The sequence below is a fragment of the Sus scrofa genome, chromosome 7 (genome assembly GCF_054392235.1).
Source record: "Sus scrofa isolate SSC_HxYL_T2T_F1_AM1 chromosome 7, Sscrofa_HxYL_maternal_Yorkshire_Landrace_v2.0, whole genome shotgun sequence".
Taxonomy (NCBI): Eukaryota; Metazoa; Chordata; class Mammalia; order Artiodactyla; family Suidae; genus Sus; species Sus scrofa.
Window position 1 is genome coordinate 25,568,219 of NC_139389.1, and position 21,439 is coordinate 25,589,657.

The following is a 21,439-nucleotide window of genomic DNA, read 5'->3' on the forward strand; positions in this document are numbered from 1 at the left end:
AAGCAGATATCGGAAGGGTTTAACATGGTTAAAAAACAAATGAAAACTGAACATTACATTCACCAAAACTGGAAAGAAAAGTACTCGAGCATAAAATAAATGGAAACCATCCAACCCAAAAAAGAAAAGAAGCAAAGAGAAACACAGAATCAACTGCAAAAACAAGGTTTAAAATGGCAATAAATACATATCTATCAATAATCACCTTATATGTAAGAAACAGAATGTGTACATGTATGTGTAACTGGGTCACCATGCTGTACAGTAGAAAGAAAAAACTGCATTGGGGAAATAACAATTGAAAAAAATAATCACGTTAAATGGTAGTGGACTGAATGCTCCAAGCAAAGACACAGACTGGCAGATTGGATAAAAAAGCAAAAACCTTCAATCTGCTGCCTACAAGAAACTCACCTTAGGGCAAAGGACACATATAGATTGAAAGTGAGGGGATGGGAAAAGATATTTCATGACAATGGACAAGACAGGAAAGCAGGAGTTGCAATCCTCATATCAGACAAAATAGACTTTAAAAAAATGAAGGCCATAAAGAAAAACAAGGAAGGACACTATTTAATGGTTAAAGGATCCATTCAAGAAGAGGATATTACAATTGTCAATACATATGCCCCTAATATAGGAGCACTCAGACACCTACAACAAATAATAGCAGACATAAAAGGAGAAATTGATGGGAATACAATCATAGTAGGAAACTTTAACACCCCACTCACATCAATGGACAGATCCTCTAGACAGAAAATCAATAAAGCAACAGAGATCCTAAAGGACACAATAAAAAATGTTAGACTTAATCGACGTTTTCAGGACATTACATCCAAAAAAATCAGAATATATATTCTTCTCAAGTGCACATGGAACATTCTCAAGAAGTGATCACATACTGGGGCACAAATCTAACCTCAACAAATTTAAAAGTATAGCCATTATTTCAAGGAACTTCTTTGACAACAATGGCATGAAATTAGAAATCAACCACAGGAAAAGAAATGAGAAAAAACTTACTACATGGAAACTAAACAACATGCTGCTAAAAAACCAATGGGTTAATGAAGAAATCAGGAAGGAAATTAAAAATTACCTTGAGACAAATGATAAGACACAACCACTCAGAATCTACGGGATGCCACAAAAGCAGGCCTCAGAGGGAAATTCATAGTGAAACAGACCTTCCTCAAAAAGGAAGAAATATCTCAAATTGACAAATTAATCCAACACCTAAATGAATTACAAAAAGAAGAACAAACAAAACCTAATGTCAGCAAAAGAAGGAAATCATAAAAATCAAAGAAGAAATCAATAAAATAGATATTTGAAAAACAATAGAAAAAAAATCAATAAAACCAAGAACTGGTTCTTTGAAAAAGTAAATAAAATTGTCAAAGCTCTGGCTAGACTCACCAAGAAGAGGAGAGAAAAACCCAAATAAACAGAATAGGAAATGAAAAAGGAGAAGTCACAAATGATACTACAGAAATACAAAAAACCATGAGAGAATACTATGAACAATTATATGCTAACGAATTTGGTAACCTAGAAGAAATGGACAACTTTCTAGAGACTTACAGCCTGCCAAAACTGAATCAAGAATAAATAGATAAAATGAACAGACCAATCACTAGAAATGAAATTGAATATGTCATAAAAACACTCCCTACAAATAAAAGTCCAGCACCAGATGGCTTCACAAGCGAATTCTCCCAAACATACATAGAAAAACTGGTACCCATCCTCCTTAAACTTTTTCAAAAGGTTTAAGAAGAAGGAACACTCCCAAAGACATCCTATGACACCAGCATCACCCTAATTCCAAAACCAGACAAGGATACCACCAAAAAAGAAAACCACAGGCCAATATCTTTGATGAATATAGACACAAAAATGCTCAACAAAAAATTTTAGCCAACCAAATCCAACATACAAAAAGATCATACATCACCAGGTGGGATTCACAAGGATGGTTCAAAATATGCAAATCAGTCAACATCATACACCACACTAACAAAAGAAAAGTGAAAAACCACATGCTTATCTCAACAGATGCAGAGAAAGCATTTGACAAAGTCCAACATCTATTTATGACAAAAACTCTTACCAAAGTGGGTATAGAGGTAACATGCCTTAACATAATTAAAGCCACTTATGACAAACTCACAGCAAACATAATACCCAGTGGAGAATAGCTGAAAGCCTTCCCACTAAAATCTGGAACAAGACAAGGATGGCCACTCACCGCTTTCATTCAACATAGTACTGGAAGTCCTAGCCACAGAAATCAGACAAAAAAAAGAAGAAATAAAAGATATCCAAATAGGAAGACAATAAGTAAATACTGTCACTGTATGCAGATGACATGATACTATATATAGAAAAACCTGAGGACTCAACCCAAAACCTACTTGAAGTGATCAAAAATTCAGCAAAGTAGCAGGATATGAGATTAACATTCAGAAATCAGTCACATTTCTGGATACTAACAATGAAATATTAGAAAAGGAATACAAAAATACAATACCTTTTAAAATTGCAAACCAAAAAATCAAATACCTGGGAACACACCTGACCAGGAGGTAAAGGACTTATATGTTGAGAACTATAAAACATTAATCAAGGAAATTAAAGAGGATGTAAAGAAATGGAAAGATAGTCCATGCTCCTGGGTATACATCTAAGGATAACCTGACCCCCTTGCTGTACAGTGGGAAAAAAAAAAAAAAAAAACTGCCCTGGGATACCACCTGGCACCAGTCAGAATGGCCATCATTAATAAGTCCACAGATACCAAATGCTGGAGGGGGTGTGGAGAAAAGAACCCTCCTGCACTGTTGGTAGCAGTGTAAGCTGGTACACTATGGAAAACAGTATGGAGGTACCTTGGAAAACTATAGATGCAACTATCATATGACCCCGCAATGCCATTCTTGGGCATAGACCTGGACAAAACTTTCCTTGAAAAAGACACATGCACCCGCAGGTTCATTTCAGCACTATTCACGATAGCCGAGACATGGAAACAACCCAAAAGTCCATTGATAGATGATTGGATTAGGAAGATGTGGTACATATACACAATGGAATACTACTCATCCATAAAAAAGAACGACATAATGCCATTTGCAGCAACGTGGATGGAACTACAGCCTCTCATCCTGAGTGAAGTAAGTCAGAAAGAGAAAGACAAATACCATATGATATCACTTATATGGCATCTAATATACGGCACAAATGAACCTTTCCACAGCAAAGAAAATCATGGACCTGGAGAGCAGACTTGTGGTTGCCAAGGAGGTCGGGGGGAGGGAGTGGGAGGGACTGGGAGCTTTGGGTAAATAGATGCATTTACTTTGCCTTCGGGATGGATTAGCAATGAGATCCCACTGTGTAGCACTGGGAACTCTGTCTATCCACTTATGATGGAACATGTAATGTGAGAAAAAAGAATATATACAATGCTGTACAGTAGATTAAAAAATATGTGTATAAATAAATGATAAAAAAAAAACCCTCTGGTGAGTCCAGTGGGGGTAAGAAGACAGTTCAGTTTGATTTATGGATTCAATGTATTTCAGTCAACATCTTCGTAAGTATCTTTTTAAAATCAAAAACCTGATTTTAAGACATGGATAAGCAAAAGATCTGGAGTAGATAAAAAATCTGGAAGAACAGAATTAGAAAACTTACACCATCCATATGACAATGACTGTGTAGCTGAAGTAATTAATGGAGCATGATATAAGCATGAATACATAGATCAACTGAACAGATGAAAGACTCTCACACACATACAATTCCTAAATTTATTCCAAATGCAGCAATTGCAATTCTTTAGGGAAAAGTTTGTTTCCCATTAAGTATTGTAGTTAATTGGATAACAGTGAGTATAATGACCAATAACACTTACCTTATACCATCACAATAATTACTTTCCAATGAATTATAGAACTAAACATGAAAGGTAAAACAATAAAGCTCATGGGAAGTAACATCGGTATGATTTTAAAATCACTTTTTCTGTTTTGATTTTTTTTTAATTTCCATTTTAATTATTCTATAGTTTCAGGATGATATAAATACATTTGCATTCATTTTACACACACTGACCAGTTTTTTGTGCTTCTCAAACCTGAAGATCTGTGTTTTAAAGAATTCTTTTTAAAATTGCACCTCACAAAATCAAATACCTCGGAATACACCTGACCAAGGAGGTAAAGGACCTATATGCCGAGAAGTATAAAACTTTAATCAAAGAAATCAAAGAAGATGTAAAGAAATGGAAAGATGGAGTTCCTGTCCTGGCACAGTGGTTAACAAATCCGACTAGAACCATGAGGTTGCGGGTTTGGTCCCTGCCCTTGCTCAGTGGGTTAACGATCCGGCGTTGCCATGAGCTGTGGTGTAGGTTGCAGATGCAGCTCGGATCCTGTGTTGCTGTAGCTCTGGCGTAGGCCGGTGGCTACAGCTCTGATTCGACCCCTAGCCTGGGAACTTCCATATGCCACGGGAGCAGCCCAAGAAATAGCAACAACAACAACAACAACAACAACAAGACAAAAAGACAAAAAAAAAAAAAAAAAGAAATGGAAAGATATTCCATGTTCCTGGATTGGAAAAATCAATATTGTAAAAATGGCCATACTACCCAGAGCAATCTACAGATTCAATGCAATCGCTATCAAATTACCCATGACATTTTTCACAGAACTAGACAAAACAATCCAAACATTTATATGGAACCACAAAACACCCAGAATCGCCAAAGCAATCCTGAGAAACAAAAACCAAGCAGGAGGCATAACTCTCCCAGACTTCAGGCAATATTGCAAAGCCACGGTCATCAAAACAGTGTGGTACTGGTATCTAAACAGACAGACAGACCGATGCAACAGAATAGAGAACCCGGAAATAAACCCTGACACCTATGGTCAATTAATCTTTGACAAGGGAGGCAAGAACATAAAATGGGAAAAAGAAAGTCTATTCAACAAGCATTGCTGGGAAACCTGGACAGCTGCATGCAAAGTAATGAGACTAGAACACACCCTCACACCATGCACAAAGATAAACTCCAAATGGCTGAAAGACTTCAATATAAGACAAGACATCCTCAAACTCCAAGAAGAACACATAGGCAAAACACTCTCTGACATCAACATCATGAATATTTTCTCAGGTCCGTCTCCCAAAGCAATAGAAATTAGAGCAAAAATAAACCCATGGGACCTCATCAAACTGAAAAGCTTTTGCACAGCAAAGGAAACCCAAAAGAAAACAAAAAGACAACTTACAGAATGGGAGAAAGTAGTTTCAAATGATGCAACTGACAAGGGCTTAATCTCTAGAATATATAAACAACTTATACAACCTAACAGCAAAAAAGCCAATCAATCAAGGGAAAAATGGGCAAAATACCTGAATAGACATTTCTCCAAAGAAGATATACAGATGGCCAGCAAACACATGAAAAAATGCTCAACATCGCTGATTATAAGAGAAATGCAAATCAAAACTACCATGAGATACCACCTCACACCAGTCACAATGGCCATCATTAATAAATCCACAGATAACAAGTGCTGGAGGGGCTGTGGAGAAAAGGGAACACTCCTGCACTGTTGGTGGGAATGTAAACTGGTACAGCCACTATGGAGAACAGTTTGGAGATACCTTAGAAATCTATACATAGAACTTCCATATGACCCTGCAATCCCACTCTTGGGCATCTATCCAGACAAAACTCTACTTAAAAGAGACACATGCACCCGCATGTTCTTTGCAGCACTATTCACAATAGCCAGGACATGGAAACAACCCAAATGTCCATCGACTGATGATTGGATTTGGAAGATGTGGTATATATACACAATGGAATACTACTCAGCCATAAAAAAGAATGACATTATGCCATTTGCAGCAACATGGATGGAACTAGAGAATCTCATACTGACCGAAATGAGCCAGAAAGACAAAGACAAATACCATATGATATCATTTATAACTGGAACCTAATATCCAGCACAAATGAACATCTCCTCAGAAAAGAAAATCATGGACTTGGAGAAAAGACTTGTGGCTGCCTGATGGGAGAGGGAGGGAGAGGGAGGGAGTGGGAGGGATCGGGAGTTTGGGATTATCAGACACAACTTAGAATAGATTTACAAGGAGATCCTGCTGAATAGCATTGAGAACTTTGTCTAGATACTCATGTTGCAACAGAACAAAGGGTGGGGGAAAAAATATAATTGTAATGTATACATGTAAGGATAACTTGATCCCCTTGCTGTACAGTGGAAAAAGAAAAAAAAAGAAATCTGAGGAAAAAAAGGTTAAGCATTATTTCTCTAGATATTTCCTATCATACATTTTCTCTATACATGGACACTAGATCTTTCTGAAACTATTGTTAGACAAATATTAAACATTTCCTGCCTACTTCATGACTCCTAAGTCTTTCTCATTAACAAAAAAACTTTCCGTTTTTCCCCATTTTCTGAGAAATTCTTGGATCTGTCACTGCAAAATTCTGTTTTTTTCTTGTACTTTATCTGCTACTTACACTATCCATTAAATTTTAAATTTTGAACATTATATAATATATATTAAATTTTCATTATTTTTCAAATGTGCCTTTTTAAAATTTTTATTTTGATTGTGTTATTATTTCTCCTTATAGTCATTCTGTGAGTCACTGATTGTTGTACTATTTAAACTTCTCACTCACATGACACAATTGACATAGTGAGACTTCTCCCTGGTGATCAATAGTATAGTAGCTGACCCTTAAATAGCCAGAGAGTATTAAACCAGGTGGTTCTTCTGTATGCTTCAATACTATATGATATTACAAATTTAATTGTAACTCAGAAAAAAATGAGTTATCTTTACCTTGATAGAAACAGGCCAGGAGGGAAAATTAACTTGGAATCTTTAGATTTAAGCAAATTGACATTTTCATCATATTTGACATTGTAGAGTGAGGCTTAAATCTATGGTATCTACTAGAGTAATTTTTGTCTAACTCCATGTCAGTGTTTTTGTTACTCAAAGATAGTCCATTCCTATTACTTTCCTCATAACGAGTTCTGTTTGAGCTTTAATTTCTTGATTGACTCTGTTATGTTTTTCCAGTAGATTGTGATTTGTCTCTTAATGAGGAAGGGATAGACATGACTCAGCAAAAGAGGTAGGCTTTTCTTCTTTTAACAACCCTTTGTAGAGCTGCCTTCATGGCTTTGTTTCTCAGGCTGTAGATCATCGGATTAAGTGTGGGAGGCAGAACAGTATAAAAAAGAGTAAGCAAAAAGTCTAATGCAGTTGGAGAGTCAGAATGTGGCTTCAGAAACTCAAAGGCACCAGTAGAGAGAAACAGTGTGACCACAGCTAGATGGGGGAGGCAAGTGGCAAAGACCTTGGCTCTCCCCTCGGCAGATGGGATCCTCAGCACAGTAGAGAATATGCGTGTGTAGGAGAAGCCAATGGAGAGGAAGCAAAGAAATGCCACCAAGGACAGAAAGCCAGTGACCCCAAGCTCACTGACATACTCATCAGAACAGGCAAGTTTTAGGAGCTGGGGAACCTCACAGAAGAACTGGTGGATGACATTGGCACCACAGAAGTGGATGGAGAAAGTAGCAGATGTATGCATAACTCCAGAGACGACCCCACTGATCCAGACGGCTAGGATTCCGTGAATACAGGTGTTGACATTCATGATGATTTCATAGCGCAGGGGAAGGCAGATGGCCACGTAGCGATCGTAGGACATCACTGTGAGCATGGCCAGCTCAGCAGAACCACAGAGAGTGAAAGCCAGACATTGCAGTATGCATTCCCAGAGGGAAATACTGCTAGTATGCCTGAAAGAGTTACAAATGGACCTTGGTACCATCACAGAGATATAGCATATATCTAAGAAGGAAAGATGTTTGAGGAAGAAATACATAGGGGAGTAGAGACTGTCATCCATGGAAGTTGCAGCGATAATGAGTGTGTTGCCAGTTAAAGCCACTAAGTATAAGACTAAGAACAGAGAGGCCCATAAGACTTCTAGCTCAGGCTTGGCAGAAAATCCCATGAGGAGAAACCCACTCACTGTAGTGAAATTGGCCATATTCCTTCTCAGTTTCCAAGGAGGCTGCTGGCTGCAAGACAGAATGGAGACCTATGGAAATAATGCCAGAATCAACAGTTCATCATTGTAAATGTTATGTAACTTTGTATACTAATAATCATATTGAGTAATTTTAAATAACTTTGACTGAAGCACAAGAGTTAGGTAAATTGGATTATGAATTTTAATGTCATGTTTTTCAGGCCAAGGAAAGGAAAATATTTTATTATTGGGAAGTATGGTGCATCAAAATTTTATGGATGTTAAAATTTTCACTCAGTTCAAACACATGTTCATATTTATTAATAAGTTTTTGAGGTGACTGTTCTGTCTCATTAGTTATTATATCTATTTGTACCGCCACCACACTGATTCTTTCATTGCAGTTTTTAAATTTCCTTTCATGGAGTTCCCGTCGTGGCGCAGTGGTTAACGAATCCGACTAGGAACCATGAGGTTGCGGGTTCGGTCCCTGCCCTTGCTCAGTGGGTTAACGATCCGGCGTTGCCTTGAGCTGTGGTGTAGGTTGCTCAGATCCCGCGTTGCTGTGGCTATGGCGTAGGCCGGTGGCTACAGCTCCAATTCACCCCCTGGCCTGGGAACCTCCATATGCCGCAGGAGCGGCCCAAGAAATAGCAACAACAACAACAACAACAACAAAAGACAAAAAAAAAAAAAAGTTCCTTTCATGTATGAAAGAACGAAGTCCCAATCCTTTTCCTAAGATTTTTTGAAAAAAATGAATAATAATAAAAGTGAAAAGCATTTTATTGACATTATCTTTTTATTACAATATACAAATGATCATTATCTTTAACACAAAATGTCATATAAATTAATCCAAAAAATTCAACGTTCTATTAAGAAATGGCAAAAGGCCCGAAACTTTCTGGTATAATATTTAAAAGGAAATAAAATGTTGATAAATGCCTAAAATCATCTATATTTTATTTTATTTTATTTTATTGTTTTATTTTATTTTATTTTATTTTTTGCTTTTCAGGGTGGCACCTGTGGCATATGGAAGTTCCCATGCTAGGGGTCAAATTGGAGCTGCAGCTGCCAGCCTATGACACAGCCACAGCAACGCCAGATCTGAGCCACATCGTCAACCTACACCACAACTAATGGCAATGCCATATCCTTAACGCACTAAGCAAGGACAGGGATTGAATCCACATCCTCATGGATAGTAGTTGGTTTCGTTACCACTGAGCCATAACAGTAACTCCTCATCTTTTGTTCCCTTTTTTAATGCAATGAATTTTATTATATTTATAGTTGTACAACTATCATCACACCCTAGTTTTACAAGATTTCCATCTCAAACCTATCCTTCATTCTTAATTAAATAAAAATTAAAGCAAAAATAAGATATAACTATCAGTGATTCAGAAATTATTAGTGACAGAAATGAGTCACTTTACTGAAATTTCAAAACCCTTGCAGCTTTCGACTTTGGATGTCTATCCAGAATTTTAATTAATTTTGCTTCTTTAATCTCACTGAGTACTTTTTCTCTGCAACCTAACTCTCTCTTTTTAAAATTTATTTATTTATTTATTTATTTTGCTTTTTAAAGACTGCACCTACGGTAAATGGAGGTTCCCAGGCTAGGGGTCAAATGCAACTGCCGGCCTATGCCACAGCCACAGCAACGCAGGATCCAAGCTGCATCTGTGACCTACACCACAGCTCATGGCAATGCCCTATCCTTAACCCACTGAGTGACGCCAGTGATTGAATCTGCAACCTCATGGTTCCTAGTCAAATTCATTTCCTCTGTGCCACAATGGGAACTCTTTAACTCTCTTTTAACAAGTGAGGTATTCAAAGCCTCATGCCTTTGTTTTTTGTCTTATTTTTAAGTTGATATTAGTGTTTTTAATACATAACAAAAGGTGTATATGAAGAATTTAATAATTTGTATCATTTATTTCTGGTTGTGAAATATTTTCTGCATTTCTCTAAAAATATGGACATGGTCTTATCATTCCTGAATTTTCTTGTATTTCACTGACATCAGAATTTCTTCCTAAGAAACAGAAGAGACTTGAAACCCAGATGACTGGTTGTGACAAGAAGCATATTCTCACATGCTTCTCACAATCTTTGTGTCCTTACAGTCTTTCTCTCTGGGATCTTTACTGGCCCTTGTTTTGTGAAAATGAAAACTGTGGTTGTTTGCTGACATTACAATATTTTGATACATCATCAGCTTTTTCATCTTTCCGTACTGTTAGAACACTCTATCTCAGATATAGGTAGGATCTCACATCTCTTCTAACTCATCATTAGGGTCAATAAATAATAAGAAGAGAAGGATATCAAGTGATTTCATCCTGTGGTTCATTTATTCTAGATTGCTAGTTGCAAAAAGGAAGGAATTGCGGAGAAAATGGGAATTACACTGCACAATATGTTTCTGAAACAATTTAAATATCTCTGCTAGATTTGCAATTTTTGCTTAAAAATCTACAGTTGATAATTTTTAACTGTAGCATTTATGAAATAAATAACAAAGACTGGTTTTATCCCACCCACTCAAATCCTATTATCCATTGACTTTCTATTTTTCAGTATAAACATCCCTTTTAGACACCATGAAAACTCACCAGAGCAAATCCAGGAACTTCCTTTCTAAACTTAGGGAAAATTTCTCAGTTACTGCTTAGCAGAAGGTAATTCAGCCACTTTCAGTAAAGCATTGTCTGCGGAGAGGAAAAATAAGGATTTCCATTCTCATTATTAGAGTTTATGCTCCTCTGCATGGCTCCTGTGTCATGAGTGGAGAGATCCTCGAATGCTCTGGGTATTTGGGGCTCCTTGAAAATACCCTGGGGCCAAAACTTGCAATTACATAGAGTTTTCATGTGGAGTATTTTTCTGTTGATTTAATTTAATGATCACACCTAGTTATCTGGAATTTCTGTTTATTTGTGTCCATGGGATTAAACTGTTGAAACACATTGCAACTTGTGACTTATATTCTGGAAAACCCAACATTAAGGGTTAAATCTATTTTTCAGTTTGTTCATTGCCAAGTAAATGCTTATTCAAGGGAATCATGTTCGCTTTGTGTATCACTGTAAAGTCAAAGTAATTGGCAATAACCTATTGATATTTATGCTTTTCTCAGCTATTTTAATGATTTTTATTAGAATGTTATTTCTTTGAAACAATGACTTATTTAGTTCATCTTTTTGTTACAACCACCATCTGGCACTGTGCCTTATCTATAATAGATCTTCTTAATTATCTGTAAAATTGAATTTAATTAAGCTCTACCATATTTTTATTCTCTGGTGACAGACACAGAGGATTTTTTTCTCTCCTAAGAATTTAAGTAATACAAGAGCTTTAGTGATCAAATAATCTCGGCAGGAATTTTGAACTCTTACACAGTACGTCCAGGATGGAACACTTAGTGAACATCCTCTGTTTGTACATCACTGAAGAGCAAACTAACTGACTTAGAACAACAATTTATTATTTTCTCTCTAGTATGTGTGGATGAGCAGTTTTTGCTTGAGGTCTCTTATTCAGTTACAGGCAGATTTCAGCAGTGGTTATCGTCACCTGAAAACTTAATTTCAGTGGAAGTCTAAAATGATTTGCTCACATGATGAGCAATTGATATGGGCTCTTGGGTGAAAACTCCACAGGGCAACTGCAACATCTGCATGTATTCTCTCCTTGTGTGTTGACTTCTCACAGCAAGACAGGGTATATGGATTTATTTACCTCTTCTTATGCTAGTAACCGATAGCTTTTTATAAATGTGGGTTCATCTAGCTATAATGCTTTCTATTTTTACTTATTTTTTGCCTGCGCCCTTGGCATGTGGAAGTTCCCAGGCCAGGGACTGAACCCATGCTGTAGTTGTGAACTGTACCACTGCTGTGGCAACGCCAGGTTCTTAACCTGCTACACCACACTGGAACTTCCTGTTGTATTATTTTGTAGATCAAGTCCAATCGATAAAATTCTTCTACAAAGTTATCTATTTATGAACATTTATTCTTCAGGATAAACTTTAGAATCAGGTTGTTGAACTCCTCACAATATTTTCTTGGGATTTCTTTAAAGTACTTTAATTTCATTTTGGTGTATATTTAGATTACAAGTTTATAATGTTTAATTATATCATTTATGCATGTGATGTATTCATATTTCAGTTCAGTTTTAATTTAAATCTGGATAGACTTTAAATATTTTTACACATTTTGTTCATTTTTGAAAGTGAATGTTTCTATTTTCATAGTATCTTATGTTTGATTAAATTTTCTTCATAATTCTTACTGCTGTAGGTGAATGATTGATTTGTATATGTGGGTCTTATATGAGGCAGTATTACTTAAGATTCTAATTAGGTTTAATTTTTTGTGTTGCACATCCTATGCATTTTGACAAATGTATAATGTCATGTATCCACCATTTTGGTACCATACAGAATACTTGTACTGCCTTAAAATCCCCTGTGCAAGACCTCTTTATGTCTTCCTCTCCTCAAACCTTTGGCAGCTGATGATCTTTTCAATGACTTCAGTTTTTCCTATCCCAGAATGCCATATTCTTGAAATCATATAGCAATAGCCTTTTCAAAGGCATATTGTTTCACTTGACAATATGCCTTTTAAGATGCCTTTGTGTCTTTTTGTACCTTGCCAGCTGTATTTTTTGAAACTGCTAAATAACTGTCCATTGTATGGATGTACCAGTTTACCCATTCACCTCTTGAAGAATACCTTATTTGCTTCCAAGATTTGGAAGTCATATGCAGAAATACAAAAAAACCCGTAAGAGAATACTATGATAAAGTATATGCCAACAAATTTGACAACCTAGAAGAAACGGACAACATTCTAGAGACTGTCAAATCTGAATCAAGAAGAAATAGATCAACTGAACACACTGATCACTAGAAATTATATTGAATTTGTCATTAAAAACACTCCCTACAAACAAAAGTCCAATACCATATGGCTTCACAGGGGAATTCTACCACACATACAAAGAGGTAATGATACCCATACTTCTTTTTTTTTTTTTTTTTCAGACATGCAGAAAAGAATCTCATATCTCTGTTTTTATTTTTTTTAATTATTTCCCCAATACTTTTTTTTCTACTGTACAGCATGGTAACCCAGTTAAATATACATGTACACATTCCATTTTCGCACATTATCATGCTCCATCATAAGTGACTAGATATAGTTCCCACTGCTACACAGCAGGATCTCATTGCTAATCCATCCCGAAGGCAAAGTAAATGCATCTATTTACCCAAAGCTCCCAGTCCCTCCCACTCCCTCCCCCCGACCTCCTTGGCAACCACAAGTCTGCTCTCCAGGTCCATGATTTTCTTTGCTGTGGAAAGGTTCATTTGTGCCGTATATTAGATGCCATATAAGTGATATCATATGGTATTTGTCTTTCTCTTTCTGACTTACTTCACTCAGGATGAGAGGCTGTAGTTCCATCCACGTTGCTGCAAATGGCATTATGTCGTTCTTTTTTATGGATGAGTAGTATTCCATTGTGTATATGTACCACATCTTCCTAATCCAATCATCTATCAATGGACTTTTGGGTTGTTTCCATGTCTCGGCTATCGTGAATAGTGCTGAAATGAACCTGCGGGTGCATGTGTCTTTTTCAAGGAAAGTTTTGTCCAGGTCTATGCCCAAGAATGGCATTGCGGGGTCATATGATAGTTGCATCTATAGTTTTCCAAGGTACCTCCATACTGTTTTCCATAGTGTACCAGCTTACACTGCTACCAACGGTACAGGAGGGTTCTCTTTTCTCCACACCCCCTCCAGCATTTGGTATCTGTGGACTTATTAATGATGGCCATTCTGACTGGTGCCAGGTGGTATCCCAGGGCAGTTTTGATTTGCATTTCTCTAATAGTCAGGGATGTTGAGCATCTTTTCATGTGCTTGTTGGCCATCTGTCTATCTTCCTTGGAAAAATGTCTCTTCAGGTCCTTTGCCCATTTTTCTATTGGGTTGTTGGCTTTTTTGCTGTCAAGGTGTGTAAGTTGTTTGTATATTTTAGAGATTAGGCCCTTGTCAGTTGCATCATTTGACACTGTTTTCTCTCATTCTGTAAGCTGTCTTTTTGTTTTCTTTTTGGTTTTCTTTGCTGTGCAAAAGCTTGTCAGATGGCTTAGGTCCCACTGGTTTATTTTTGCTCTTATTTCTGTTGCTTTGGGAGACTGACCTGAGAAAATACTCATAAGGTTGAGGTCAGAGAATGTCTTGCCCATGTTCTCTTCCAGGAGTTTGAGGATGTCTTGTCGTATATTGAAGTCTTTCAGCCATTTTGAGTTTATCTTTGTGCATGGTGTGAGGGTGTGTGTGCTCTAGTTTCATTGCTTTGCATGCAGCTGTCCAGGTTTCCCAGCAATACTTGCTGAAAAGACTGTCTTTTCCCCATTTTATGTTCTTGCCTCCTTTGTCAAGATTAATTGACCAGAGGTGTCTGAGTTTATTTCTGGGTTCTCTGTTCCGTTCCATCGGTCTGTCTGTCTGTTTTGGTACCAGTACTACACTGTCTTGATGACCGTGGCTTTGCAATATTGCCTGAAGTCTGGGAGAGTTATGCCTCCTGCTTGGTTTTTGTTCCTCAGGATTGCTTTGGCAGTTCTCGGTGTTTTGTGGTTCCATATAAATTTTTGGATTGTTTTGTCTAGTTCTGTGAAAAATGTCATGGGTAATTTGATAGCGATTGCATTGAATCTGTAGATTGCTCTGGGTAGTATGGCCATTTTTACAATATTAATTTTTCCAACCCAGGAGCATGGACTATCTTTCCATTTCTTTACATCTTCTTTAATTTCCTTGATTAATGTTTTATAGTTCTCAACATATAAGTCTTTTTACCTCCTGGTCAGGTGTGTTCCCAGGTATTTGATTTTGTGAAACCTTTCCTTATAATTCTACTGGCTCATTTCTGTTGCTCATCTCTGTAAGGTATATACATTCTTCTTTAATTACATAGTAGAAAGCAATTAAAAGGATAAGAAAAAGAAACAACTTCTTTCTTTAAAAGATTAAATCTTTTAATTTAAGAACACAGCACTTTGGATTTTTTAGGTTCTTAAGAATTCTATCAGAACAGATACTCAATTATGGATGTAGTTTAGCACAATTTTGACTTGATTTATTTCTATGTATCTGATGTTACTGTAAAGTGTATTTTTAAAATTTAATCATCTAGTGTTTGTGTTCAGTATAAAGAAATTCAATTTACTTTTGTATACTGACTTATATTCATTGATCTTACATATTTAATGAGAACACCTACAAGATCTTATAGATATCCTTTAAAATTTCTATGCCACATTATTTTCTGTAAATAGAGCTTTATTCTCTTACTTTCCAAAATTTAAAACTTTTATTTATTTTCCTTCCATTTGAGCTAACCAGAGACAGACTGAGATCAAATTATGGTTCATCTCTCCCTATCCATGAAATAGGGGCAAGTGGCTTATCTTTTCTGAAACTTTTGCATGTAATACATGGATGCAATCCTACCTTGAAAAATACTTGAGATAATGTGTATGATATCTTGCACAGATCTTTGGAATTTGTCCAATAAATAGTAGATACTAGGAAAAATTCAGAATGCTATAGTACTGTAAGAATGGTGATTAAATCACCTTAACTCTAACATAAAAGCTAAAAGATAAAGTCATTTAAAATTATTCTACAAGAATGATATCAACAAGAAGACAACATAGATGATTACCAGCTTCTATCCCCCTCAGGAGGAGAATAACTAGCAACTATTCATAGATAAGGCATCACTGAGAAATTGGCAGAACACAGAGGTGAGGCCAAAGCAGCCCCCTGCACCACAGAGACCAGGACAAATGGCACTAGAAGGGGAGGAGGAGGAGCTCCCTGCTGCCTGCACTGCCTTTCCTCCAGGTCAGTGCAGCACCACACTGAGACATCTCCCTTGAGTCCATGATTCCTCCAGTGGGGAAAAAAAGATCAAGGTGGACATCCCATGCCCCCAGCATTGTGGGTCACTGCCTGGGGACCCCCACTTCAGGCTTACCCCACAGGGACGGCAAGAGGGCTCTACAGAGCTTGACTGCTGGGAATGGGAATGTGATGGAGAAGAGGAAGGGGCTTCCAATAACTAGTATTTGCATCTTAGCAGTGGAGTCGCTGCCCGTACCACCCAGCAGTAGTCCCAGCTAGCAGTTTTGCTCTTTTTCAGAGACAAAAACATGGCACAGTCTGACCAGGAACGTGGTCAGGGCACAGGTCTGCCTATTTGGGGCCCTCAAATGAAGACCATTTCCAGGCCTGCAGCCTGGGATGCTGCCTCTGCACTGAGCCAACTCTTAACCCAGCCCACTGCTGAGTGGAGCTCCCAGCGTTATCTGAACAGAAAGGCTTATCAGAACACCTACACAACTGCATGTGCCACTGATGCTCAAATGGAAGCCTGGAAGACAGAGCTGATTGTTTATAGAGGAAATTCAGGGACTCTGATCAGTATGGGAACTCGGGACATGGGTCAGCTTCAGTCAAGTCCATGAAGAACCTTGCTAGCCTTGGAGCTGGTTCTCCCTCTCCATGTGGGCAGGGAGACAGATTGGTAGCCCCACCCATTATTTAATACAGCTTTCAGCTTGCCCAACCAGGGAACCTAGCGAGACTATGGGCAAGCTGCACAGCCCATATCGTAGCCGTGCTTCAAGTGGACTTCAGCAAAGAACACAACCCATGGCATTCCCCATCTACAGAGCAAAACCAGTGGCCCTATTTGGGCAGGGAATTCAGTGCACGGTATTGCCTCATTCAGGACACAAACAACAAGATGTGAAGATCCTGGGGCCAATTTGGCTGACCTGCCAGGGAAGAGAAGCTAATTCATACCCTCACCTATGGATCAGTATAATAGCCAGTCCCAACTGTCTAGGAAGCCTGATCAGAGAACCCAGGCAACAGCAGAGACCATCCTACAGCATCACATAGGAAGAGAACCAAGCCAGCAGTCCTATCCTACTATTTCTCAGCCAGGAGGTAGCTCAGGAGGTAGCCTCTTGCAAAACTAGACCCTGACACCAAACCCAACTGCCCAAGGACATCACCAGCAATCTACCAATTCAGTGGAATCTTTATCAAAATACCAATGGCATTTTTCACAGAACTACAACCAATAATCCTGAAATTTGTGTAGAACCACACAAAAAAAAATAGCCAAAGTAATCGTGAGAAACAAGAACAAAGCTTGACATATTACTCTCCCTTGTTTCAAACAACATTACAAAGTTGTCATAGTCAAAGCAATGTGATAATGGCATTAAAAACTGATGTTTACATTCCAAATGAGAGCCCAGAAATAAACCCTTGCTCATTTGGTCAATTCATCTACAACAAAGGAGACAAGAATATACAATGGGGAATAGGCAGCATGTTTAGAAACTGGTGCTAGGAATACTGGACAGCTACAGGCAAAAGAATCAAACCGGACTACTTTCTCACACTATATATAAAAGTAAACTCAAAATGGATTAAAGACTTAATGTAAGACCTGAAACTAACACTCTTAGAAGAAAACTTAGGCAGTACGATCTTTGAATTGGTCTCTTTTTTTTATTGTTATTTCCCCCAACACATTTTTTTTTCCAGTGTACACCATGGGAACTCAGTTACACATACATGTTTACATAATTTTTCTCCCATTGTCATGCTCCGTTGTAAGTATCTAGACGTAGTTCTCAGTGCTACACAGCAGGATCTCATTGTTAATCCGTTCCAAAAGCAATAGTTTGCATCTGTTGACCCCAAGCTTCCAATCCCTCCCACTCCCTTCCCCTCTCCCCCGGGCAACCACTACTCTATTCTCCAAGTCTGTGATTTTTTTTGCTGTGGGAAGGTTCATTTGTGCTGTATATTAGATACCAGGGATGAGTGATATCATATGGTATTTTTCTTTCTCTTTCTGACTTACTTCACTCAGGATGAGAGGCTCTAGTTCCATCCATGTTGCTGCAAATGGCATTATTTTGTTTTTTTATGGCTGAGTAGTATTCCATTGTGTATATATACCACATCTTCCTAATCCAATCATCTGTCGATGGACATTTGGATTGTTTCCAGCTCTTGGCTATTGTGAATAGTGCTGAAATGAACCTGCAGGTGCATGTGTCTTTTTTAAGGTCTTCACAACATTTTTTTGACATGTCACCTCAGTCAAGGGCAACAAAACCAAAAATAAATGAGTGGGAGTCATCATACTGAAAAAACCTTTGTACATTGAAGGAAATCATCAATAAAACGAAAGATAGCCTACTGAATAGAAGATATTTCATAAAATTTAATATCCAAAATAGAAAAAGAATCATAACTCAACATCTAAAAAACCAAACTGATTAAAAAGGTTGTGGTTGCCAAGGGGGATAGGCAAGGAATGGGATGGACTGGGAATCTGGGGTTGTATTTCATTGTGTATATATACCACATGTTCCTAATCCAATCATCTGTTGATGGACATTTGTGTTGTTAGATGCAAACTATGGCATTTGGAATGGATAAGCAATAAGATCCTGCTGTATAGCACTGATAACTATAACTAATCATTTGTGATGGAGCATGATGGAGGATAAATGAGAGAAAAAGAATGTATATACATTGTGTGTGTGTGTGAGAGAGAGACTGGGTCACTTTTGCTGTACAGTAGAAAATTGGCAGAACATTGTAAACCAACTCTACTGGAAAAAGTAAAAATCATTAATAAAAATCTACTAATTAGGGCAAAAAAAAGTAAGTTCCAAAAAAATGGGCAGAAGATCTGAATACACATTCTTCAAAAAAAAGACGTACAGATGGCCAACAAAACATTAATCTTTCCAACATCACTAATCATCAGAAAAATGCATATTCAAATAATAAAGAATCACCTCATCCCTGTCAGAATGGGCATTATCAAAAAGACAGCAAATAACAAATGGTGGTGAGAATGTGAAGAAAAGGGAACCCTCACCACATATGGTAGAATGCAAATTGGTATAACCAATATGACAACAGTATAAATGTTTGCCCCAAAAGTAAAAATAAATCTACCATATAATCCAGCAATTCCACTACTAGGTATCATCCAGAGAAAATGAAAACACTAACTCAAAAAGATATACGCAGCCCTATGTTCTTTAAGGGTAATGAAATGTTATGGCTGCAGGTGCACCTCTCCAAGATTATCTGAAGCAGAGCAGTAACTAGAGAGCGACCATGAATTTTAACTATCTTTCTGATTTGACTACCAAGTCTTTTTATTTTTTATGTCCACACTTGCAGCATATGAAAGTCCCCAGGCTAGAAATCAAATCGGAGCTGTAGCTGCAGGCCTACACTACAGCCAAAGCAACACCAGATCTGAGCCGCATCTGAGACCTATACTGCAGATTGCGGCAATGCTGGACCCTAAACCTAATGAGGGAAGCCAGGGATCAAACCTGCATCTTCAGGGACACTATGTTGGGTCCTTAACCCACTGAGCAAAAACTCCCTAAGTCATTCTTTTTTAACCTTTTATTTTTTTTCCTACTGTACAGCATGGTAACCCAGTTACACATACCTGCTTACATTCTTTTTTCTCACACTACATGTTCCATCAGAAGTGACTAGACAGATACCACCTCACACCAGTCAGAATGGCCATCATTAATAAGTCCACAAATAACAAATGCTGGAGAGGGTGTGGAGAAAAGGGAACCCTCCTGCACTGTTGGTGGAAATGTAAGCTGGTACAACCACTATGGACAACCACTATGGAAGTACCTTAGAAAACTATACATAGAACTACCATATGACCCAGCAATCCCACTCTTGGGCATATATCCGGACAAAACTTTCCTTACAAAAGACACATGCACCCACATATTCATTGCAGCACTACTCACAATAGCCAAGAGCTGGAAACAACACAAATGTCCATCAACAGATGACTGGAATAGGAAGATGTGGTATATATACACAATGGAATACTACTCAGCCATAAAAAAGAATGAAATAATGTTATCTGCAGCAACATGGATGGAACTAGAGCCTCTCATCCTGAGTGAAGTAAGTCAGAAAGAGAAAGACAAATACCATATGCTATCACTTATATCTGGAATCTCATATATGGCAAAAATGAACGTTTCCACAGAAAAGAAAATCATGGACTTGGGGAAATAGACTTGTGGTTGCCAAGGGGGAGGGGGAGGGAATGGGATGGACTGGGTGCTTGGGGTTAATAGATGCAGACTATTGCCTTTGGAATGGATTAGCAATGAGATCCTGCTGTATATATACCACTGGGAACTATAGCCACTTATGATGGAGCATGACAATGTGAGAAAAGAGAATGTATATGTGCATGTGTGACTGGGTCACCTTGCTGTACAGTAGAAAATTGATACAACACTACTGTAAACCAGCCATAATGGAAAAAAATACAAATCATTATGCAAAAAAAAATTCCCTACTTATCCTGTGATTTTGGTCCACTCTTTCAACTTTCTTGCTCTGATGCCCCCTTCAGTGAGGACCTGATGTTGATTTTGGCAACCCTCAGAAGTAGCCCTCTTCTCTGCTTGGTAAGTTCTTATGTCCATATTTTACATGCTGTAGCTAAGGCTCCATCAGCACAGGGGAAAAAGAAAGCCCTGGTCACATGCAGCTCCCACCTATCCATGGTCATCCTCTTCTGCAGCATGGTCTTTTCCACCTACCTGAAGCCCCCATCCACCTCTTGCTCCTCTGGGGAGCTGGTTGCTGCTGTCATGTATACCCTGGTAACTCCCACTCTCAATCCTTTTATTTAGAGTCTGAGAAATAAGGATGTGAAGAGTTCACTAAAAAGGGTTTGGGGCATAGAGAGTTCTTGGGATTAGGAACAATAAACAAAGTGCCCATAAACAAGCATTTGGGGGAAAATCTCCACTTTTCACCACATTTACAGAGTAGGTTAATAGCAAGGCTGTCACAGAGCATATATGGTACATAGGAAAGGACACTAAATAGAAATTAGGAAAACTAGGTTCTAAGTCCCACACAAGCTACAGGCTTATTTTATATATTCCAGAGTTAGGTATATGTGATGTATATTATATTCATTATTTCAAAATATGATATCAATAATATATGAAAGGGAATATCTTTTGCAAGATAATATAGAAATAGGTATATTATATAAATATAACATATTGGATGAGCTGTTTTTAAATTGCCTTGGAAAACTAATATTATTGAAACTTCATCAACTATTTCCCTCATTACCAACATTTTGAACATCACTGCC

The 21,439-nt window shown here is 37.8% G+C and overlaps 2 protein-coding genes across 2 annotated transcripts in view; both read right to left on the reverse strand.

Annotated features, from left to right (window-relative positions):
* Nucleotides 1–4,027: 4,027 nt before the first annotated feature.
* Nucleotides 4,028–21,439, reverse strand: part of LOC146401418 (uncharacterized) — a 274,139-nt gene continuing 256,727 nt past the window's right edge. The window contains exons 2-4 of the mRNA XM_084966873.1: nucleotides 10,744–10,839; nucleotides 8,111–8,179; nucleotides 4,028–7,874 (exon numbers count right to left, since the gene is read on the reverse strand). Of these exons, the coding sequence (XP_084822999.1) occupies nucleotides 10,825–10,839 (15 nt within the window). The 3' untranslated portion in view covers nucleotides 4,028–7,874; nucleotides 8,111–8,179; nucleotides 10,744–10,824. The remainder of the gene's footprint in view (nucleotides 7,875–8,110; nucleotides 8,180–10,743; nucleotides 10,840–21,439) is intronic.
* LOC146401419 (olfactory receptor 14J1-like) lies at nucleotides 7,190–8,128 on the reverse strand. Its single transcript, XM_084970512.1, has one exon. The coding sequence runs from the start codon at nucleotides 8,126–8,128 to the stop codon at nucleotides 7,190–7,192; it is 939 nt and encodes a 312-aa protein (XP_084826638.1).